Genomic DNA, 24,499 nt, shown 5'->3' on the forward strand with positions numbered 1-24,499 from the left:
ATCAGTAGCTCTTCTCAAAAGAACAGAATTGAACCCCGACTAGATCCCATCGGCACTTGTATATACATACACATTAAGATATAGTCAACAAAGGGCAATATCAAGCCAGAAATAATTTAAGGAGAGACATAAAGTCAGTGGGATGGTTTAGAGCAAGGTAGTCTTCGATCCCACTTGTTGTGAAAATCAACTGATGTTACTTCGTAGGATAGAGGGTTGGGGGGGGTGTGTATACAGAGCTTTGGCTCCTGTATTTCTATTCCCAGTGCTAACTTTTAGTTGATTTATCGGCTTAAAACTTGTTCTGAGCGTCGTGGGATTCCTCGTTCTTCCCTTTCATCTCATTACAGGGTTTTCAAGTTCATCTCCAGGTACAAATTCTACTTGACTTACCCAGCGCTTCCCACAAAACAGCAATCAGACAGGCCGAAAAGGAGCTTAATATTCACAATTGTCACTGAGAAGCTAGCAGCCACCACACACACTACTCATCCGGCTGCCCCGGGTGTTCGATCTCTGCAACTCCACCCCCAAGGTCATGCTTTACGTTCCAAGACTTTCAGCATTTCCCCTTTCTATTTATTTCCATGGCTACGCTATTCAGGCATGAAAAAAAGGGGAGTATTAAAACATCTTCAATGCTTGACCCTGGAAATAGATGGTTAATCTTCATTGTCAGTCCACTGGTGCACCTCCCAGCCTGTCCCTGAGAGTCATTCCAGAGAAGTTAACTGATGAAGGCAGACCCAGCCCGGAATGTGGGTGACACCGTCTCACGTGCTAGAATTCCAGGTAGAAGGAAAGAGAGATTACCAGCATTCAGCTCTCTTGCGCCACACTCTGGCTATGGCACAAGGACCTCAAGGAAGCCAGAGTTATTTTTGACCAGACCTTCCCTGACACAACGGACCATAACTTTAAATTAAGGCCAAAATAAACCCTTTCTTTCTTCCTTTCTTTCTTCCTTTCTTTCTTCCTTTCTTTCTTTCTTCCTTCCTTTCTTTCTTTCTTTCTTTCTTTCTTTTTTTCTGGAGCTGGAGACCGAACCCAGGGCCTTGGGCTTGCTAGGCAATCGCTCTACCTCTGAGCTAAATCCCCAACCAACCCTTTCTTTCTTAAGCTGATTTTGTAAGGCATCTTGTCATGGGAGCTAAAGTACCTCACACATGCTTGTCAGATTTTCTTCTTACGAAAAGCTTTCACTACAACCCAGAACGCAATCAGTTGCCAGTCCATGTCTGTTCAAATGACAGTTCACATGATATTCAATGCTGACTGGTAGTGAAATTGCAGCTTCACCACTAGTGTCTCCTTTGCTTTCCTAGTGCTTAGTTTCCCACACATTCCTCTATTAATTTTGAGGGGAGGGGAATGAGAAAAATCTAATGTTGTACATGTGACTAAAACCAAAGGAAATATCACCTGTCATAGTATTTGAATCTGAAAAAGAAAACTTAAGGCATTCTAGTTCAGATACATTGTATGAATGCATTTCCTTATTTATTAATAGCATTAACAGTGAGATAAGATCAGGAGATAAAGTAATTTTGTCTTACAGACCAGTGGCACTGTCCCCTGACATTTGCTCTAATAATGAAAATGCAGTGTATAGTTTCCAAAGAAGACTTCAGAGATGCTGGACCCAAATGTGCAATTAAAATGCATATTTTCTAGCCAGGTTGTCTTCCAGAAGCTGCACTGGGCCCAGAGTGGAGCCGAGTTTATCTCCAAGTTAGACGCAGCAGTACGTAGTAGGTTTTCCAAGTCTGCAGCAAAAGCTGCAGGGACAGGGTGGGGCCCTGCTTTGACTATCAGCATGGCCAAAGGCCACTGGAAAGTACCAGAACTCACAGGGTAGCTGCACATGTAGGAAGAAACATCAGATGGCATAGGTCAATACCCGACCCTTAGAAGAAGACCCGAGATAGACCCTCTGATCCTAAATTCCCCGTTCATAGAGAGAAAGGAGACTTCAAGTCTGCTACGATGCAGTCTATTGAACATCGTAAGTACTACTAATTGAAACACAAAAGGGGACTTGAATTTTAGAAGTAAGAAATAAGAAAAGGAATAAAGAAAAGCTCAACCAACGAGCTAACTCCAGGTGCAGAAGTCCCAGCACAAAAGGAAAAAGAAAAAAGATGATATGTCTACTCTACAAACCACTAACCTCTTAATAATTGCATCTAATGAAGATTACCTTGAAGAAATTGCAGACAATGAATTAAAAGGTGATTATGAGCATGTTCAATTAATTCAAATACGACAGAGCATCTACTTCGAGAGAACAAATTCAGGTAAATGACAAAGAAAGTCAACCAAATAAGTGAAGACAGACTTAGAAATGACAGATTAAAGACAACTGAACTGAACTCAATGAACCAAGTAAAACCCTGAGTGCAAAACCTCACCGATAGGATGGATGACTGGGGAGATGGAGAATCAGGGATGCAGGGAAGAGAGGAGGAATTGGCTTGCTCAGTAAAGGTCAATAATAAATTTTAAAAGAAATATGAAGAGAAAATTGAGGAGTCTGGAAAACCGTGATAAGACCTAACCTTCAGATTATGGACACAGAAGAAGGAGAACACCATATGACAGGCATAAAGAGTATTTTCAAGACAATCATAAAAGAAATCCCCCAAGCCTACAGGAAAAAATGCTCACCTGTGGGGCACCAGGCTGTGAAAGGTATCCTGGTTCCCGGTCAAGATAAGGTTGAAACCCTGGTGACCCTAAGGGACAGTAAGCATTTCCCTAAACTCCCAGGAGGCCAGGCCCCTCTTCCATAGCTACAGTTCACCCAAACCCCCCTGTAGAGAGGCTTGTGGCCAGCAGTCAAGTAGAAGCAGGACCATGTCCTCCCACATGTAGATAAGGTGTTCCCAAGCTCTCAGACCAAGCCAATAGGAAGTACCTGCTGTCAGACCCTATCCCACCCCAAAACGGTATAAAGAATCCTATCTAGAAGTATTAAAGGTATGTGAGAAGTACTCTGGTCGTCTGAGAGCTTCTGTCATAAGAGCTGTAACACTGGTGCTTGGGGAAGAGATCTGCTCTCCCTATCACCACCAGAAGCTCCCCTGCACCCCTCGCTGGCTAGCTAGTCTCCTGCTGGCTCAGCCCAGCCGAAATCTTGAAGCAACTGAAGTAATGGTGGGGTCCGGCACATCTGTTCTGCCACGGGGCTTGGGCTGCTTGGGAAGGCAGGATGTGCTTATTCCGCACCACCAGGACACCTGCTCCAGGAGTGGGGAAAGTCGGTCTGAGCAGGACACAGCCGGAGCTGGCTCGGGGGTCCCTTGGCCTGCAAAGAGACCGGGGTCATTGGTTCTCAGGCTCTTGGGCACCCAGGCACCACTGGGATGCCACGGAAGAGCTGAGAATGGAATGGGGACTCATGGGGGTTGATCTAGCCCAGGGCTGTGGGGGAAAAGGGGACACTCTGGCTGATCCTGTGGGGAGTATCCTTGGCTGGGCAGAGGTGGGCTTGACCTTGGTGGCAGCAGCAACTGGGAGCGCGGGGAGGCCTCCTTCGGGAGATTAGGCAGTGGCTCTATAGGCGAAGGGCTTCTCTGTGACTTTCCACAGCGGGTCCCATGAAAAGAGGGAGTCCATGGTTTCGAGGCATTTATTGTCATGGCACAAAGTGGATGAATAAAACCGTCCCCACTTCTCAGAGTGGATCTGAAATTAAATACCTTTTGCAGGGAGGAGTGTCTGGGGAGGAAAGCTTCATTGGCTAAGCCTCCAGGCCTTTAGGTTCCTCATTATAATGGAGATCTGTCTTGGGCCTATATGACCTATGGGCACGTCCTCTACCCGTGAAGGGGTTAAGGGCATTGCCTTTACGTGACTGATGGTCACAAATCTATGGAGGGCTGTGGCTAGTGACCAGCCTGGTTTCCTGGAAGTCAGACGAAGCGCCTATCATCCCTTTCAGGGTCTCTGGGGTTCACACCTCCTCAACCAGGAACCAGGAAGTCTTTCACTGCTCCATGCTCGCCTACTTGAAAAAGCCCACAAAATTCCTAATAGACAGGACCAGAAAGGAAACTCCCATCACACATTACTAGTGAACATCGAAAGCAATAAGGGAACAATACTTAAAGTCACAAAAGAAAAGAGTCAACAGAAACTTTTAAAAGCAAGAAGAACTGGGAAGTCATATTCCAAGTTTAGAAAGACCCCAAATTGTTAGCCCTGACCCAACGAAATTACCTATTGAAATAGAGGAGAATATAAAAAATTCTACGGAGAAGTATCCATCTTTCTAGGATAAAAATTAATTAAAGGGATCTTTGGCCACTAAGCCAGATCAACCGAGGATACCGGAAGGAATACTTTGGTTGAAGACAAAAATAAACATATGCAAATGGCCACTGGGAATAAACATTTACAGATGTCAATCAAAAGAAGTCTAAGAAAAGACCCCAGGAACAAAATGGCGCAGCCTTAACATTGGTTTCCACAGTGGGTGCACCAGTTTGCCCTCCTGTAAGCAACAAATAGGCATCCCCCATCACAACATCTTCACCAGCATCTGCTGTTACTTGTTTCTATTTTGTTTCGACAGCTGAATAATATTCCATTGCGTACATGTACTGCATCTTCATTACACGTCCACCCATTGAGAGGCTGTTTCCAGTCTCTGGCTTTGTAGCTACAGCCACAACGAGGGTGGATGAGCAGATCTCTGTAATAAGATAGTCCTGGGCTGGAGAGATAGCCCCGCAATTATGAGCACATGTTCTTGCAGAGGACACTTCCTTCCCTGCATCCTTGCCAGCATCTGCTGTCATTTGCTTTTTTGATCTTGGCTATTCTGCCTAGGGCAAGATGAAACAAAAGTATTTTAAATTTGTATTTTCCAGATGGCTCGGGATGTTGAAAGTTTTTTAAAGAGTCTCTCAGCCACTTGTGTTTTATCGTTGGAGAACTCTCTGTTTACCCTATTTTTCAGTTGAGCTATTTGGGTTTTTTTTTATGTTTGGCTTTTTTATTTGAATATTCTAAAAGCTAACTCTCTATCAGAGGCATAGTGGGTGAACAGTCTCCCCATTCTGAAGACTGTCTCTTCATCTGAATGAAGGCAGCATTTGCTATACAGATGCCGTTTAGTTGGCTTCTGTGGTCCCACTCGTCATTTGTTTGGGCTTAGCTAAGCCTGTGATACTAACCCTACATTCAAGCCTATGTTCCGCTTTCCCTCTTATCAGATTTAGGGTTTAGGTAGAGGTCAGTCTCGGTTAGGGTTTCTATTGCCTTGAAGAGCCATCATGACCATGGCAACACTTATAGAAGAATACATTGAAGATGGCTTACAGTTCAGAAGTCCGATTATGGGAACGTTCATACGTGGGGAACATGGCAGCATGCAAGGAAGACTTGGTGGAGAGGTAACTGAGGTTCTACATCTGGATCAGCAGGCAGCAGGAAGAGTCAATGAATCACTGGGCCTGGCTTGAGATTCTGAGACCTCAAAGCCCATCCCAGTGACACACCTCGTCCAGAAACACCACAGCTACTCCAACAAGAGCACAACTCTTAGTGACCAAACCTTCAGACACATGAGTCCACGGGACACATTCCTATCCAAACTCCCACAAGGTCCTTGACCTTGATTTCTAACATGTTTCTTTCATGTTTTGTTTGGGTGGTATGTATTTCTGGAACCCAGCATTAGGTGAGGTGGTGAACAGTCAGGCGTGAGGGTAGAGTGACTCTGGGAGTTCCTAGTTGGAGTATTAGACTCTATGAGGTTATGAGTTGGGCTTTGTTCTGTCCTGGAGCTGGGGCGGGTAGGATGGCTTATAGTCTGGTGGGCATGTGGCATATTCTTATAACTCTAATAGCAGCCCCTAGTGTGTATATGTTTGCTTTAATGGGCTGACTCAGCTCATGTTCTCGTCCTTTAGTAGTATATACACAGCTTCCGCTGAGATCACAGAGAAGCCTGGCATTTTAAATCCATTCATTTTTGATACTTTGGTAATTGTCTCTGCATTTTCATGGTATATTTAAAATCTTTATATATATAAAGTTATATAAAGATATAAAAGCTTTTAAAGCTAGAGGGTTCCTTTTCTGTGATGATTTCACATGACAAAAAGAACAATTCAATTCAGGAAGGCTAAAGCAGAATTAAAGAGAATAATTAACTGCTCAACAGGAGAAGCACTTTTACCAAAAAGACCCAGAGATGGACAGGACCCAGTCCTTAACAACAGCACTGTACTAGGATGACAAATTATCTGTTCTTCTTCAGTTGCAGAATGAAGAAAGTCATATATAGCACTAGGGGCTGCTATTAGCATTAAAAGAAGAGGCTACCTGTCCACAAGACTATGAGCTGGCACCAAGTGGGACCCCAGGACCGAACAATCTAGAAACTCATGGAGTCTAGTACTTCAGGGAGGAATTCCCAGAACCACTCCATCCTCAGAGCTGACAATTAGCCACCCACCCAATGCTGGGCCCCAGAAACATAAGCAACTCAACCCAGGGCCCTTATTAGAGATCAGGGCCAAGGACTTCAACCTAAAACATAACACCTCAAGTCTGATATAAGAAAAAGTCAGGGATACAGGCTTGAATGTATAGCCATCAGCATAGACTCTAAGACCCAGCAGCTAACAGATTAGACCACAGAAACCTACCAAGCAGTGTCTGTACTGTAAAAGATGCCATCATTCAAATGAAGAAGCAGTCTATAGCATAGAAAAAAAATCACCAAGTACACATCTGATAGAGGGTTAGAATCTTAAAGGTACTAGAAGGGAGGTTGACCCACTGTTCAGTTAAGCCAGACTTTCCAGAACAGCCTGCTATCCCACTTGCCCATGTCCCAGAGTGCGCGTCTACATACCCCTTGCTTAGCCTACTCATTTCCTGCTGCTCATTGGCTATTACACATGCACTATGGGCCACGCCTGTCTTTATGTGCATTATGCTGTCAGAGGGTCAGGAATTTTCATCCATTTCTTAAAGCCTACTTTCCTTACAGCTGGTGCTCTGGCTTCCCTCTTCAGAGAAAAGGGTAGAGCCTATATGGAGGGGGTTGGTCTTGCCATGTTGAAGAAAAGATGGGTTTCTTTCATCCTTCAACATGGAAAGACTACCCTGAAGGGATCTCTGACTCTGTGCAGAAAAAGAGCAAGGCCTGGCCTTCCTAATGCCCTAGACAGTCTTCCTGTCAGTGCTGAGATTCTCAGCTCCTTTCTGGAAGCCAGTCAGTGCTGGCGGCAGCTACAGTTCACCTCCAGGGGCTTTGGTGCTTTTGAGAGTTTAATTCTTTGGCAGAGCTCTTCACAGAGCAACTTCTTTGTGTAGCTAGGGAAAAATTAACTCAATCAAGAAAGTAACCACTTACTGAAAATTAGAGGGAAATGATTTAGCTGTTCTACAGAGAGTGCAGTAAATATTCTGTATTTTCAGTCTTTTAGCCTGTATTGGATTTCTTGCCTCTGCATATGAGCGTCTCTAAAGCTAGCTCATTCCAAAGAAATGATCCCCATTTCTCTAAGCTTCTGGTGCTTTTGTGCAGCTTGTTAAAGTGAGAGTCTGAATTATAGAGAACTGAGTTCTTCAGTTCCCATTTTAGTTTCTGTTCCAATATGAGAGCCAAGGAATCTGATATCACTTCCAGCAGTTTACTGGAAATTAGCTCTTTCTTTTAGGGTTCTTACTTTTTTTTTAATTCTTTCCCCAAAGTTCTCAGTCATCTTTGTAAGAGTCCCAGCCTCGGATAAAACGCGCTAGATCCCTGGTTGGAAAACTAAATACTATTCCTGTCTTGTGCTGCTGAAATGATTGACATTTCATTCTTTGAAACACGATTTTCCTTTGGCTTCAGGTGTAACACCACCTTCTCTGGTGTTTCTTTTGTGTTTTCCTTTTGAGGAAGTGTCATGGGTCCCAGGATGCCTCCAAACTCTATGTAGCCAATGCTGGCTTTGAACTCCCAGTCTTCCCACTTCCGTTTCCCAGTATTAGGATTATTTGCTACCACACGTGCTATACTGTCTTTATTAATTATATGTTCATTATGCCCTTAAACTGTATTTCTCTTTATTACATTTGTCTGTTTATTAATTGTTCATCTATTTACTGTGTACAAGTGGGAGGTCGCACAGCACAGTTGCGTGTGGTGGTCAGATGACAACTTTCAGGAGTTGGGTCTCTTGTAGGTCACGGGAAGTGAAGTCATCAGGCTCGGCTGCAGTGACCTTTAAAATATGCTCCTAACAAGCCAGTCCACCTGCTTTCCTTGCTTTTGTCTTTACGTTTTCCATTTGGGTGTCCTTAGCAAGTTTCTATTAAGCTCTTACCATAACCGATTCCCATTTTAGGCTCTTGGAATTCATCACTGAAGAAAATGAAGTCCTTTGTACTCTCCCAGTATTTGGTGTTCATGAATGGAGGAAAACAATAAACACGATACCTTGGTGATCAGTGTCATTTGTAGACACTTGTGAGAAAGGTAATGAACAACAAAAGTCTTAGACTATCATGGTGGGCTGTTATTTAAAAAAAATGCTTCCCTGAGTAACCTTTAATGAGGGTCTATGTCAGCAAAACCTGAAGGGGCTGAGGGAGTCAGCTGTCTGAATAGTTAGGACATAGTTTTCCTGAAAGGTAGTTGGAAGGGCAATGCAGAATTCTTAAAGTGGGCATGACCTGGTCTGTCTAATGCAATCAGGGAGATCTCCAGACTTGCTGGGGCTCCTCGGAGTAAGAAAGGGAGAGAAATGATGCAGTCCAATGTCTGGATCAAACGAATGCTTTGAGGCTGTTCTGTTGAAAGTAAGCTATCAATGAGCAAGCTTAAAAACAAGGATGTTTCTTACAGTTGATGGACCTGAAATTGGGTCTAGTCACAAGAAAATGACAAAAAGAGGCACAAGATTCATTGTCAAGGCCAACCCTCTATCCTGAGAGTTTGAAATGAACTATAAAATGGGAAAACCAGTTCTAATTGATTAATTGACAAAACCCAGTTGCCAATGCTCCTAAGACAACAGTGGTGTTTCAAAGCTTCAAGACCTTTAGGATTATCAACTGAGTGAGCACAGCTAGAGCATGAAGTGTTGAGCTGTAGAAGACTGAGTGTTCTGGGGCAGCATCAAAAGAAAGGGATGTTTGAACCAGGAGTCAGAGCCAGGGAAAAAGAAGCACACACACACACACACACACACACACACACACACACACACACAAACTCACACATGCACGCACGCATGCACACACGCACACACACAGAGTTTAGATCATGACTAATGCCCGCTGGCTGCCAAGATTTTAGTTATGGCAGAAGGAGCAATTGCAGTACAGTAGTGGGATTTCCATTTGAGTGGGATCGCACTAGGAGACAATAGACAAAAAGTAATAGGCTGCAAGATACACGAGGGATCACTCAAATGATGATTGGCTGTTATCTCTATATATACACATGATGTGTGTGTGTGTGTGTGTGTGTGTGTGTGTGTGTGTGTGTGGCCCCACAGGTATGTGAGGTTAAACAGTTTCTCAAAAAGTCTACTAAGCGAGAGAAAATAATTCCATCCTGTCTGCCTATATTTCCTGAGTATTATGACCTCATAGAAACTGGACTTCTCCTTATGCTTCCCAAAGGGCATCTCAAAACTCACAGTCTCATATGCTAAGCTTCATATACTTAATGGAAGAGAGGACAAACAGGGAGGGAAGAAAGAAAACAGAAGGGAGCAGATCCTTATGTCTTTAAAAATTTATACGCATAGATGAAAATCAAACATAAATTAATTGATTTCACGGTAGTCTATTGATACATAAATGTGTAGTGTTAATTCCACTAAAACTAGTCTGTAAAATGGAAAAGAAGGGACTGATTTCAAACCCTTTCCACAAGAACGTCCTGGTCTGATACCAGCTAAAGACAGAGTAGAAAAATGAAACCATGGACGTTTTGCCCTGATAAACAGGAACATGAAAATTCTCAAGCAAATGTTAGCTGATAGAATTAACCACACAATGAAAAGTTTGGACCCCATTGTCAAGCTGTGTTTTTGAAATGATTAGAAAACAGGTGAAGACCTCAAGACATGAATGAGGAAGACCTCCAAAGTACAGGTTATAAAGGCAGAAACAGTGGCCTATCAATATAGAAGCTTCTACACAGCAAAAGCAAAAATCAACTCCATAAGACACTGCCTACAAAATGAGAGCAAAAATATTACCACCAACATCTGACTACAGTCAAATATCTGGAATACATAAAAAGTTAAAAATCTTTAACAACAAAACCCCCAGTAATTCAGCTTAAACTCTGTTATGCTTGCAGACAGGAGTCTAGCATAACTGTCCTCTGAGAGGCTCCACCCAGCAGCTGACTGAAACAGATGCAGAGACACCCCCCCCCCAGCCAAACAGAGGGAGCTTGGGCAGTCTTATGGAAGAGTTGGGGGAACCTGGAGGAGATGAGTACTCCAGAAGAAGACCAACAAGTTCAATTACCCTAGACCCTTGGGGGCTCCTAGAGAACCACCAAACAAAGAGCATCCAAGGGCTGGACCTAGGCCCCTGCACATATGTAGCAGATGTGCACCTTGGTCTTCATGAGTTCTCCCAACAAGCAGAGCAGGGGTTCATCATGTCTCCATTGTCAGCCTATAGATCCTGTTTGTCTAATGGGGCTGCCTTGTCTGGCCTCAGTGGGAGAGAATGTGCCTAGTCCTGCAATGACTTGAGGGGCCAGGGTGGATTGGTACCCAGGCTTCCTCCGATTTTCAGAGGAGAAGGTAAGGAGGGTGTTGGGGCCGTGTGAGAGGATGACTGGGAGGAGATTGGGGGTTGCGATCAAGATATTAAAGTGAATACATAAGTGAATTAATGGAAAAACCAAACCGAAGTCAATAGCTGCTTTTCAAAGAAACGACACAAGTGACCAATAAGTGTGTAAAAAATATTCTGTGTCACTTAGTCACGATGGAGATGCCAATTGAAAGCAGAGGATCATTCCACCCTAATCAGGTGGCTATTGTCAAAAACTACAACAGAATAAAAACAAGTGCTGGCAAGGACATGGGAAAAAAAGGAACTTGTTCTCACGGTTGGAAGGAATTCAAAATTAGTGCGCCATTAGAAAGGCAAATACGTAGGCTCTTCTAAATACCCAAAACACTACGAATATGTGACACGGCTTCCCCATCCTAGACATTGAAATAGCATGTTAAAAAGATGTCTACATTCTCATGAACATGTGGCCTTATTCCCAGCAACCAAGATATGCAATCAACTGAGGAATTTTCCTTGGCAGATGAACGAAGAAAATTCAGAATTTATGCACAAAAGAATATTATTCAGCCACAAAAAGAAAGAAACACGATCATTTGTATAAGATACATTGGAGCTTATAGATGACATATTAAGTAAATAAACCATAAAAAGACAAATTCAGGACATTACCACTCATGTGAAAGCTCCAAAGGAAACTTCACTGAAGGGAGAAGATTCCTGAGGCCAGGAGGAGAGATGGGTGAGGGAAGGAGTAGGGAACAGAGACTACAATGGAGAAGAGGAATAAGTGTCAATGCTCTGTGGCAAAGTGGGGTGCAGTAGGGGAAAGCTAACATCAAGAAGTTTTAGTATGTTTTCTGAAGAGATGGAGTCTACAATGGAAAGGCTAATTATCCTAAGCTGATCATTACGCACTATGTGTAACTATTGAATATTACATAATTGATAGGTAATTTTGTTCCAGGCATACACACAATTATGCTACTATATTGCTAGTTATAAATAAAATAGAAAGTATGTGTGATTTTAAATGAAAATAGTATGTCTTTGTGTGTGTATGTGTTATGTTGTATGTGTGTGTTGTGTTGTGTTGTGTGTATTGTGTTGTGTTGTATGTGTCTTATGTTGTGTTGTGTGTGTGTGGTCTGTGTGTATGTTGTGTTGTATGTGTGTGTTGTGTTGTGTTGTGTGTATTGTGTTGTGTTGTATGTGTCTTATGTTGTGTTGTGTGTGTGTGGTCTGTGTGTATGTTGTGTTGTATGTGTGTGTTGTGTTGTGTGTGTTGTGTTGTATGTGTCTTATGTTGTGTGTGTGTGGTCTGTGTGTGTGTTGTGTTGTATGGGTGCATTGTGTTGTATATGTGTGTGTTGTGTTGTATGTGTGTGTGTGTTGTGTTGTATGTGTGTGTTGTGTTGTATGTGTGTGTTGTGTTGTATGTGTGTTTTGTGTTGTATGTGTTTTGTGTGTACTTGTGTGTGTGTGTGTGTGTGTGTGTGTGTATGTGTGTGTGGTCTGTACTTATCCGTGTATATGCATGTGTTCACATGAGTATGGAGGCCGAAGGTCAGCATTGCATGCCTTTCATCAGTCTCCACCTCCATTTTTTGAGATAGAATTTCTCTTTGAACCTCAAGTTCATGGGTTTGACAGTATCTGTTAGTCAATGAGTTTCGGGAGTCTGTCTGTCTGTCAGTGCTCCTTCCGTGCTAGGGATACAGGAACCCACCTCCACTCCTGCTGTATGTGGCTTCTAGGGCTCTAAGGGGCACACATCCTTCTGCTTGTACTGCGGGTACTTTACCAACCTAGCTAACTCCCACTCCAGTAATTATTATTAAATTTGAAAACTCAATATACAAGTCAGGTACACTTAAATTCAAAACCAACAAAATTTTGATTTTTTTCTCTATTGCAATTATAACAAATTTGTTCTTATCTTTTCACTTTGGAGTTGAGGTCCATGGTGATGTGCATCTCCCAGCGGAGTGTCTCATACTGTACAGTGATAGGTTTAGAATCAAACTCTGACTTTCATTCGTGATGCAGCCCCAGGCCAGACCTCACTTCAGAAATCACTACCTAAGCTGCTGACATTTTCTTCTTGGCATTATATTCGAGGATCCTCCAGGTGTCTCTTGACGGTGGTAACACTTCATAATTATAAGTGGTAATTATTAATTTAACTAACCAGGGCCAAATGTGACAATTTCTGACTTAGAACAAAGCTGATCTCAGTCTCTTCAGTGGCAGCATTAGAAGGCATTAGGAATTCTTAATTTGTTACATCAAATGGTTTCCTGCTGGCTAAGAACATTAGCAATAACACCCATTGTATCCATTCATCAATGAAAAGAGTATACAGGACACTGGCCTGAGCTACAAGATAACATCAAAGCTACACTAAACCTACCCGTTAACATCAGATGTTAGCGAGGTAGGTGGTGAAATAACCTGGCTTCCTGACCAGATTCCATTCACATCTCAAACAGATGGTTTTGGAATATTCAAATTTTCTGCATATTTAAAACAACTTATTACAAGTAAACGGTTTGCTTTTACTCATCCCACCTCTTAGAAGCAAGAGAGATGGTGAGACCAGATTTGAATGAACCCTGGCTCTCTATGCTGGGTTATCAGAATATCCACTGTTAACCTACCCTGTTCCTACCACTGTTTCAGCTTTTCTAGGACCAACAGTCAGAAAGTCCCTTGAGCACACTTGTTTTAGTTAGGGTTTCATTGCTGTGAAGAGACACCATGACCCAGCAACTCTTATAAGGGACAGCATTTAATTGGGGTGAGCTTACTGGTTCAGAGGTTCAGTCCATTATTGTCGTAGCAGGAAGTATGGCGGTGCCCCAGCAGACACAGTGTTGTAGAAGGAGCTGAGAGTTCTACATCTTGTTCCAAAGGCAAACAGGGGAAGACTGGCATCCTCAGGCAGCTAGGAGGAAGCTCACTCAAAGCCTTCTTACTTCAACACACTTACTCCAACAAGGCCACACCTACTCCAGCAAGGCCACACCTCCTAATGGTTCCACCCCCTGGACCAAGTGTGTTGAAATTTCCACAACGCTTTGATTAGTCACTGTATTATGGCTGCCCATAGTGAGAAGTCCTACACTCGATCTATACTAGCTGGACATCTAAATTCTCAAGTGTCCATGACAACGTATGATGGAATAATAGTTAGGATCCTCATTGCCAAGGTTAGGAAAATGAAGTCCAGGGTGCAAGGGATCTGGGATTTGAACCAATAGTCAGTTCAGAAAGATGCTCCTTTTCTCCTCTCAGAGACAGCTGGGTGTAACTTAGCAACATCAACTTAGATAGAAATCACTTTATGTTAACATTTAAAATTCATGGCATGAAGCATTGGTTCTAAAATATGCTAATCGATTGTTTTATTTTTGGTGCACTATCTTTCTAATTAGCCTTTTACGATATCGGATTTGATGCTGCAAATTTCAGAAGCAATTTGTAATATTGATGATAAGGAATTGTCGGATGAGAGTTTGCATGCCCCTGCCATATCTATTATACCTAAGTGCATTTGTTCATAACAAAAGTCAAGCCCCAATTAAATTATCGCATGTAGTTAATCCAAACCCCAACACGTCGATCAATGTGTGCAGCTAGTAACGTATCTATTTACTTTTGTTCAAAACGGTGTTATGATTGTGCTAATTTTTAGTGCATGCATATGTCATCTATTGCTTTATGGAATCTCTACATCTTTAATCTTATTTAATTATCTCTTGTTCCCTTAAGATATGAATCAGGCAAAAAAATATATGAATCAGGCAAGCGTTCTGGTATAGTTAAGGATGAAGAAATGAAGTAGCAAAATCATGCATTGAAAATAGAGGTGAGAACGCGTCAGTGCCCAGTCTCTGTGACTGGGAGAAGTGGGTTTACTTGCAGAGAAGGATGGGAGCCAAACACTGCTCCTGCTGCTTCTGGGCAAAAGAAGAGTTTCTCTGAGTCTACGTTGACATTGTAGCCTTGATATTTAAGATCTGCTCTCAGGCTGGAGTGCAGCTCAATGACAAACCCCCTCCCTAGCATGTGCAAGGCTATGAGCTTGATTCCCAACACAGGAAAAACATCTGATCTCATTTAAAACAATCTCATTAATGTTTACATTCTCCCCACAAACTAACAGTAATATAGTAAAAGTAGATAGGTGTGTGTGTGTGTGTGTGTGTGTGTGTGTGTGTGTGTGTGATACCAGAACATTATTGTAAGATATTTCCCCACTTCCTGTCTCTCAAAATTTTTAAATGAAATAGTCATGAAATGGTGCATAAACATTGGTGTTTGTGGGGTCTAAATACATGGGATGTTGCACTGGTGGCCTTTAGATTGATGTTTCCAGAAGGTGATGTGGACTTTGTGGCATCTTAACCTAATAGTAGAAATTCCATATTCAATTGTAACAACAAAACCAAAAATCAACTATTGTTGGTTCTTAATACATGTTCTCTACACATCTTCGAGGCAACTGATCAATTTACATTCAAAGGTAAAAGGACCCAGAGCTGTTTGTCCTGCTGCTTTGTTGACGAATCTGAATGCATTTCATCTATCTTTAGGCACTCTCCCCAACTTGATAAGACTGACATTTTCAGTGCTCCATATAATGCTACAATTAAAATCTTAGTGATTATTTTGTGGGCAACTTTTACTTTTCTTCTTTGGGTATGGTTCAAGAACACACATGTGTTTGTACTTTAAACTGACTGATTTTGGTGAATTTTCCTTATTCCTTTATCCCTTTCCTGATGCCATGATAGGGATCCCTGATGAAAGTCCACTTCTGAGCCCTGGATAACTACACTGTATTATCTTTGCAGCAAGTGTATGGTCCTTCTACTCTCCTTTGATTTCAAGTAGATGTGTGTTCTGCCCAGGAAGATTTCTGTGATGCCAGACAATCAGTGCTCAATGCAGCAGGCTACGTTCCTATCTCAAGCCCCTCAAAGCAAAACTGGACTAAATCTGAGAACTAATGTGACCGTCTACATCTATTTTATTGTTTACCTTTTTTTGTCATGTATTACCATGTCACAACAGAGCAAATTGGGTAGAAAAAAAAAACACAAAGGAAGTAAGAGCATAAAGCCAGCTAAGAGGCACTAATTAAGACTCTATAACACAGACAATATCCCTTTAGATGGGTAAGAGAAAAAATTGAAGGAAAAAATAGCCTGTGCTAGAATAGGTGCTAGAATTTAAACAGGTGCTAGAATAACACTCCATGAGTGGACTGGTAATGAGCGGACAGGGCTCCCTTCCCCTTGTCTTCTAACAGCGAGGACACTTACATGACGGAATCAGCTAATGGCCACACTACCAAAATTTCCCTCCAGGAACATTTCAAGAAGATACCCCATGCAAGTGAAAGGTGACAGCTATACAAAAAAGGCTTCAAGAGAGTCCCTCGTGACTCTCTTGAAACACATTCTGTCTTCGGTCTCCGTATAGAGAAGAAATTCTGGAGCCAATAATCAGGGTGGATTGATCATTGTTTAAAGTCTCTGTTACACACATTTGATGGATTTATTTACTCAATTATCTACCTCCCCGGTTACTTTTTGACAGTCAGGCTAACATGACTGATCCACAGCCTGGTAAGCATCCTTTCGTTCATTTCCTCTTCTTCATGCATTTTTAGTTTTTTCTCCACCAGGAAGCTCATGCCCTAGCCTTGTTAGCTGATGGCCAGCTGCTTTGAGCTCGTGCAGTAGACCATAGACTACTGTTTACTTTTCTAGGAGATGCTTCATGGGGGAAGGGGAGAGGGTGTTGCAGACAGAAAGTGATACCTTGATTTCCACTTACTAGAGACCATATGTGCTCTCTCCTTAATTCTGTGGGCAAGAAGGCTTCTCATTTGTGTGAGGTTTAGTTGGTACAGTGTGCTTAGAGACAAGCAGCTTTATCTCCTCACTCTGTCATTGTATGGACCAGTGGATACTATTACAGATTACTTTTACCATCCCTAGTAAAGCCAGGATTATCTGATGAAGTGTGGTGGATCTTAACCTTATTCATTTGAGCTGTGATTTTATATCTCTAGTTATTAACCATGGATTTTCGGAAGGGTGGCTACGGGTTGCTGGTCCCACATCCCTGTGTGTGACTCAACTAAGCCCAACTCATTTTCTTCTCCCTTTTGTCCCACCTTGAAACTATCCAGTAGCCGGGCACAACATAGGACTAAGCAGCCAGACTAAGAAGGTTCAGCCCCAACTATTGAATAGATGGGATAGTGGAGATTCCAAGTAGAATCTCCTGAGAAACCATTTCCAGAAATCAAGCACACTTTCCTTATTTATGGTTTGTATTAGATGTATTTTAATCTACTTTATAGATAAGACTCCACGGGAAGAAAATATGGTCATCAGATCCCTATTTCCAAAGGAGCTTCAGTGGAATTATGGGAAATGGAGCATACAGAGGCAGTCAGGAAAGCGAGGCTGAAGTATGGATCCATTCAGGGTATGGGAGTCAATCTGGAATCTACGTATCATGGTTGGCTAACATTTTATGTCTTTTCCCAATGTGTTCCCATTAAAGGCAGGCCTAGGGGAACACAAATACAATCTGATCTCCCCATTGTGAAGCTTGTCAGGTAATTCTCTGAAACACAATTATCTGTCCTTACTGTATTTAAAGTTCTCTAACTGGAGCAAGCATTCCTCCACATCTGATCAATAGATCGTGTACTGTGGTGTCTTCATTTTATGCAGATCAAGTTTCTTAACCCCCCAAACTCTCCATCTCAATTCTTACCCTGTATTCTCCCCTGTCAAAATATGTTTATTTGCTAAGCCTAGAATTTCACCTATGAGTTCATCACAATGACCCCATACCAACTCATTTGGAGAACCTGGAACTCTAAACACTACAGGATACTAGCTAACAATCAGAGGTCACTTGAGTAAGGGGTGTCCCTCTACAGAAAACTAGATGTATTCATTCATTCATTCATTCATTCATTCATTACTTATTAACTATATCCCATCACTGCTCCCCTCCGTCACCCCTTCCCACAGTCCTTCCCCATCCCCTCTCTCCTCCTCCTCTGAGCAGGTGGGGGGCCCTTGGTACCCCCTCTCCCAACCCTGGCACTTCAAGTCTCTGCAAGACTAGGGCACTTCTCCCACTGAGGCCAGACAAGGCAGCCCAGCTAGAAGAACATATCCCACATACAGGCAACAGCTTTTGGGGATAGCCCCAGTCCCAGTTGTTCGGGACCCACAGGAAGCCCAAGCTCCACATCTGCTGCATGTGTACAGGGAGGCCTAGGTCAAGCCTACGTATGTTCTTTGGTTGGTGGTTCAGTCTCTGAGAGACCCAAGGGTCCAGGTTAGTTGATTCTGTTGGTCTTCCCCTTAGGGGCTAGATTTTTTTTTTTAACAGAGTATTGGGAATTAATATCCCCAAGGAAGGTTTGGAGCACAGAACAAGTTAGGAAGAGAGCATGGTAAGACACTGGAGACCCACAGGGTACTGTAAACGCAGTGGGAACTTTCAGGTACATAGCTGGTCAACAACAAATGGATGTGCTAACACTACACACTGTTCCAGAAAAAAACAAAAAAACAACAACAAAAAAAACCCCAAACAAACAAAAAAACAAAAAACCATGTGAGCATGAAGGAACAGTCAGGCCTTCCCTCTGAGTGTCCGAGTTGACACGTGAAGAGAAGTAAGCTAGTTTGGAAAAACCAGAGCTGCAGAGACGGGGTGTGTGTATGATGTTCTTCATGTCTCTTAGTCTTAGGATCTCTCAGGGTCATTGTGTGAAATTAGAAATGATAACAGAAAAAAAACCCACCTGGGTACAACTATTGTTTTGGGCTCAGCTTCTGATGACCATCAAAAACACTTGAGATATTTATAAAGTGTGAAAGGTTCAAGTTGGCTAGCCTTGGAGTTTTACAGTAGAAGACTGACTAGCCTGATTGTGCTGGCCCTGTGGTGAAGCAGCTCTTCATGGAGAAGCAGCTCCTGCTGGACTCAAAGCACTCATCTTATGGCCTCAGAGAGCAAGAGCATGAGCCACAGTCCCACTGTCCCCTTCAAGAATACACTCTAAGGACTGGAAGTCTTCCAATTAGGTCCGGTCACCTAAAGACTCTGCCCTTTCCCAGTAGCACCACCATGGAGAGCAAGTCTTTCCTGCATGAACCTTAGAAGAACATTCCAGATCCAAATTTCAGCAGGCTTTGTTGATTATAAGAAACCTGACACTCATTTTTGTTTAAAATAGAAGCACTGTAGTGTGGTTAAAACCCAGTCTTAGAACCATTGGTTAATGGTGCTGTTGTGAAAATTACTTCCTTAGGGGAAACATGAACGATATCTCCCCCTTCCTCCTATGGGTCCACTCACAGACCCACATATGATTCCAGAAACATTCATGCTGGAGACCCAATGAGTTTGTTAGGCTTACTTAAAGAGCATGGGTGAAGGGTTGCTGACACAATTGTGTATGTGACCACAAAGCAGTCACACTGGCCAGTCTTCTCTCATCATGGATGACAGCTTCCCCACAGCTACATAGGTGGCACCCTCTCCCCCCTTTTCTTCTCACCTGAGTTCTGTTATGTCCAAGTTACACACAAATGAATGGCTGGGAAGAATGAGTGGCTACACAGAAGATCCAATGACACACCCTACCCTCTTCCTTCTGGGAAGAAAGGTCAACACACAAGCTGATTGTATGCTCAGCTAATCTTATGAATGCAGTGGCAGTGTGCCTCAGAGGTTAGTGCCTTCAAACAGTTGGCCTTACCATTACACTTTGGTATGTACTCGCTCCTGAATGCCCTCAGTGCGTCTCAGGCTTAGGACGAACAGGTGACAAATTTACATTTTAATTTGAATGTACTGCTAGGCGTTATCTCTGCCTATGGGTATTTGGAGACACTATCAATTAAATCCCAGGAAAGTTTGCCTCTAATCATAGGCTTAGTGTAGACTTTATCTCTTCTATTTCAAAGTATACACAGACTAGAAAGCATAGATTTGGTTGCTCGGTGACCACACCTTTGGTAGTATTTTGGATGAAACAAGCATTCCCAATCCCAAGATGTGACTAAGAACACCAGAGTGTTTTATTGTCCTTTCCCGGACCCCATGTGTGTCTTCTTACCTTCTCACTATGCGCAAGAACCACAGGGTCCCACATGGGTAGATATTTACAAGCGCTGTCCCAAAACGTTTTGTGATGTGGATTTGGCTTGGGAATTAAAGTGCTTGATCTTCAGCACTTCGAGCCCAGCTCAAAAAATGATCAGAAAGGGAACAAGAAGTCCCCGCCACATGAGAGATAACATAACTCATTCTCAACTCTAAGATGAAATGAATGCTGGACCTCTCGGTCCAGAAGCAACTCTTCTGGATGCTTCTGTAGAAACAGGATCCCTGGTAAGAGGCCAGAAAGAATTCATTCTGTTTGGACACTTAGAGTGGGGCATCATTTGGCATAGGGAATTTCAGCATGGCATGGGCAGTTTACATTAATAGTGGGCATTTCCTCTACCCCAGCTGAGTTGCCTCTGTGAGCTCCGAGTCTCGGGCAGTGAATCTTTCCATCTTGGAGAGGAAAGGCATGTGTCTGAAATCTCACCTTCTCCTCAGTAGCTGCTTCTCTCCCCCCCCCTTTCCCTTTTATTTAAAAAGAAGCATCGGTATATTTGAACAGAAAGGATAATAGGTAAGCATTTATTCAGTTACTTGAAATTTCACGAGTAGAGCTGACTCATTAAATGATCGAGCATCCAGTGTTTAAATATTTCCCCATAAACAGTGGAATCAGGCTTCTGCTGTGCTGTGGGGGTGATGCAATGGAAACAGCTTTTCAGAAGGCTCTGATTTCTGCTACCACAGAAAGAACAAGGGTTGACTCTTGATAAATAACATGGAAAGAAACACTGTCAAAGTTTTAATAAGGGTGTCTTTTTCTTTTATGGAACTCCATAGCGCCCACGCTGTAGAACATAAATAAGCAGTTTACACACAAAAAAAGTAAGGTCAATAAACATAACACGTTGAGACTTTTTCCCCACGTCAAAAGTCATAAACTTACATTTTATACAGTAGATATTTTCCAACCAAAGCACTATACAGTAGAGGCAGCTGTTGGGAAGTACACTGCTCAGGTTGTGCCTGAGTGACAAATTCTGCAGGTCTCTACCTAGTATGCACTCTGTCCCCACTTAATACCTGCCAGGTAACTCACAGATGCCTCCCAGGGGGTAGAAACAGATGATCTCTTTGAAGGTTTTCCTCAGTTCTTGACTCCGCAGGGCATAAATGAGAGGGTCGATGACAGCGTTACACATGATCAGTATGAGATACAAGTTAAAATGAGACATGAAGCACACGCAGTATGGATTCTGAGGACAAGAGATGTAGAACAGTAAATGGAGGAAAAACGGGGCCCAGCAGACAACAAACACTCCAATCAGAATGGTCAAGGTAATTGCGCCCTTCATGTTGGCACCCTGACGGATGGTACCCGTGCCCGGGAGGACAGCGATCCTCTTAATGTGAAGCCTCGCCATCAGGAACATGTGGACATAGAGAGAGGCCATGAGAACCAGCATGGTGAAGAACATGGTAATGAGGCAGATGATGACAGCGCTGCTGTCCGAGTAAATGATAAAAAGAACGCCCGATACTGTGCAAGCTGCCCAGATACAACTGATGATGATCCCGACCCGCCTAACCGTCATAATGTTATGGTACTGGAGCGCGTAAAAGATAGTGAAATACCTGTCCACTGCAATGGAAAGCAGGCTGCAAATGGATGCGAGCAAGGAGCTACAGATCACAGAGTCAATGACATTATCAATATTCACGGTGAAGCTCTGGGCGTCCGTGTCCGTACTGTTTAGCAGGGTGATGACGATGGTTTCTGACCCGTTCGAAACGCTCACCAGCATGTCCGCCACAGCCAGACTACAGATGAAAAAGTACATGGGTGAGTGCAGGTTCTTGTTCTTGGCTATCGCCACGATCACTAGAATGTTCTCCAACAGGCTTATGACACCCAGAGTCACAAACACCTCGGGGGAGACAAAAAGTTGCTCATAGCATCCTCCGTCTGAGTGCCCCTTCCCCAGAGACTCGCTGGCATTGCCGTGCAGCCCGTGGCTGCTGCGGTTCCAGAGGTGGAGGGAAGTATACATGCCATGGTGGTGGGTGGAGTTCATCTTCCTGCAGCAGCTGGATTCGAATCCTCCTTGAAGTGGTCCAACCTCCTAGGTCAGGGAAGCCCCGAGTGGTTTTTCTCCCAGCCTGTCTGCCTGTAGAAGTTGGGAGGCTGCAGTTGGCGCCTGCGGTGAACAGGGTCAGAAGCAGCGGAGCTTGCAAAGGAGTTGTTGGTCTCTTCTGGGTTCAGCTTTGCTCATCATTTCTTTAGAAGCTGGCGCTACTGAAAGCTCACTCTCGGCTGACCAGTCTGCAGTTCGTTTTTTGTGGCTTTCCCTTTAGCCGTAGTATTCACTCGGGGTCTTTTCAGAGTCCTTTTCCTGAGAGTCGCTGGAGAGCTGGGAGCCGCGTCTGCATCTGCGCGCCCACACTCACAGCGCAGCCTCTCAGAAGTTGAGCTTCCCGAGCATCCCCGTGAGCCAGCGCAGCCTGGTGCGGGCTGCTGATTTCTTAGGTTCTACGGAGGTGGGGGAACTGTTCTGAATGGCTCCTCCTCTGCTTCCTTCTGACCAATCCAGGCTCAGTGGTTCTGAGACATCGATCTTGCCCAGATTGATTACAGGGCAGCACCCAGCTCAATGGCCAGGGCTGCTGGGGTGGGAAGGAAGCAGCCTGTAAGACACTGGATTTTCCTTTCCAAGTTTTAAGAGAAATGACTTGATTGTTCGAGCACATCCTGTGATACTCCTTAAATCCTCGAGGATCAGCCAGGCTCACTCCTTGAGACGGGGCTGCAAGTATGCGCGCGCGGATAAAAAAATGAAAAGCACTCTGTCCTGGCTCCTGACGCAGACGCTGCCCCTCTGCCCAGGATCCCCACTGAATGAGCGAAGGTTCAGTTTGAAAGACTAGAAATGCAGGCAGGGTTTAATTAGACAGATGGGTATGCTGTGGGGAACTACGGCACAGCCAGAGATGAAGACTGGGTTCACTTCTGGCGTGCTGGTAGCTGTTTGTCCATTTGCAGTTTCTGCTATAACAGCTGGAAAAGTTTGTATTCACAGTATTTAAAAAGTTCCAGTGGCATTAATAAAAGCCTATTGACTGTGAACTTAGACAAATCAACAACGTGACAATATTCTGAAAAAAAATTTTTTTTTTGGTTGTTGTTGCTATTGTTTGGTTGATAGGATTTTGTGGTGGTTTTGTCGTTGGTTGGTTGTTTTTGAAAGATAGAGTTCTGTTGGTTTTTTTTAATTTTGTTTAATTTCTTTTCTTCCACAGTTTCACACATTGAAACTATGAATACATAGTTCGGCTGTGTGTTTGCTCAGGCCAGGGCCAGTGGGTGCACATTCATGCCTGCTGCTGTGAAGAGATTGGCGCTTAGCTCTGAACGCCCAACCCTACCCCCTCCCCGTTCCGTGCATGCGTGCATTCGTGTGCGTTCGTGCGTGTGTGTGTGTGTGTGTGTGTGTGTGTGTGTGTGTGTGTGTGTCTGTGTGTGTGTGTGTGTTAGAGACCATGCTAACCACTGCTTCAGAACACTGTGCTAAATTAGGGTTGCCATGCAACTCTGGAACTGAGTAGAGCCTACTACTGAATTCTGGCTAATAGACAGTACAGAAGTTGGTACACATTGGGCCACCTTCCTCTTGATTCTGCTCTTTCTCCTGTCTGGCAAATGACTACAGAGTTTCTAGAAGCTTTATGGCATAGAAGCCCCTACTAAGTGACTGTACAGAAAAGAGCCCCCCTCTGCATACCTTCCGTCTTGAGCTGACCAACTACCCTCAATGTCCTAGAAACAAGGGACAGCTTTGACTATTGTAAACCCCCAAGTGGTTCAGCTGTTACAGCATCTGACAGCAATCACCTCCAGACACTTTCCTAGAGCCCTTAAGAAGGATGATTTACGTATTTGTTTTCCCTTTCACACTTTCTCCCATGGGGAGTTATCTAACCCGTGAATGAGTGATAGAGAAGAAATCCACAGAAGCATCACGTGGTTACCTGAATAATCTTTCTAAGTAGCTCTTGCCCTTGTGCCCTTCCTCTCGGGGCACAGAAGGTCTGGGTTTTTCACAGCGAAGAAAGCATTTGCTACCCCAGCATCATGAAGGTTTATATTGCTTTACTGAAGTCGCCTGTGATGAAATGTTACTCCTATAGGTGTGATAGGAGGTGTTCGTCATAACTGGCTTAAAGACTCTCGCACACAGAGGCTTTCCCAAGAATAACTTTTAATGGCCACTTTCCCCTCTATGTCCAGTCATACCTTCTTATTTCCTTTCCTACTTCTTTTCATTTTTGTTCAGAACTGGACATATGGGTATGTCGCAGCTATTCTGAAAACCATATTTACCTCTTACGGAAAGCTTTTCGTTACGGTGGTTGGTTGCCGCTGTTGCTTCACCGGTGACTTAGAGGGAGGTCTACACTGGTCTGTCTCGTGTGCCCAATAAATCATCTGATTTGTGACCTTACTGGTCAGTGAGTGAAGGACTAAGGCAGCTACAAACAGGAAGTCTCCCAGTCTTGTGTGTTGAAGCAA

At 43.5% G+C, this 24,499-nt stretch overlaps 1 protein-coding gene, 1 long non-coding RNA gene and 1 pseudogene across 2 annotated transcripts in view; all 3 read right to left on the reverse strand.

Annotated features, from left to right (window-relative positions):
* Positions 1-17,092, reverse strand: part of LOC134482958 (uncharacterized) — a 40,803-nt gene extending 23,711 nt beyond the window's left edge. Inside the window, exon 1 of the long non-coding RNA XR_010059727.1 lies at positions 13,584-17,092. This is a non-coding gene — a long non-coding RNA (uncharacterized LOC134482958). The remainder of the gene's footprint in view (positions 1-13,583) is intronic.
* A 3,435-nt stretch (positions 17,093-20,527) lies between these two features.
* Positions 20,528-22,415, reverse strand: Mc4r (melanocortin 4 receptor). The gene has a single exon (NM_013099.3). It carries the CDS (start codon positions 22,005-22,007, stop codon positions 21,009-21,011), a length of 999 nt encoding a protein of 332 aa, NP_037231.1. The 5' UTR covers positions 22,008-22,415; the 3' UTR covers positions 20,528-21,008.
* The window catches only part of LOC134482953 (glyceraldehyde-3-phosphate dehydrogenase-like), a 36,377-nt pseudogene continuing 32,584 nt past the window's right edge, over positions 20,707-24,499 (reverse strand).

The sequence above is a fragment of the Rattus norvegicus genome, chromosome 18 (genome assembly GCF_036323735.1).
Source record: "Rattus norvegicus strain BN/NHsdMcwi chromosome 18, GRCr8, whole genome shotgun sequence".
NCBI lineage: Eukaryota > Metazoa > Chordata > Mammalia > Rodentia > Muridae > Rattus > Rattus norvegicus.

Bases quoted from the DNA above. Each gene is read 5' to 3' on its own strand.
- Mc4r (NM_013099.3), bottom strand. From the start codon at position 22,007: ATGAACTCCACCCACCACCATGGCATGTATACTTCCCTCCACCTCTGG.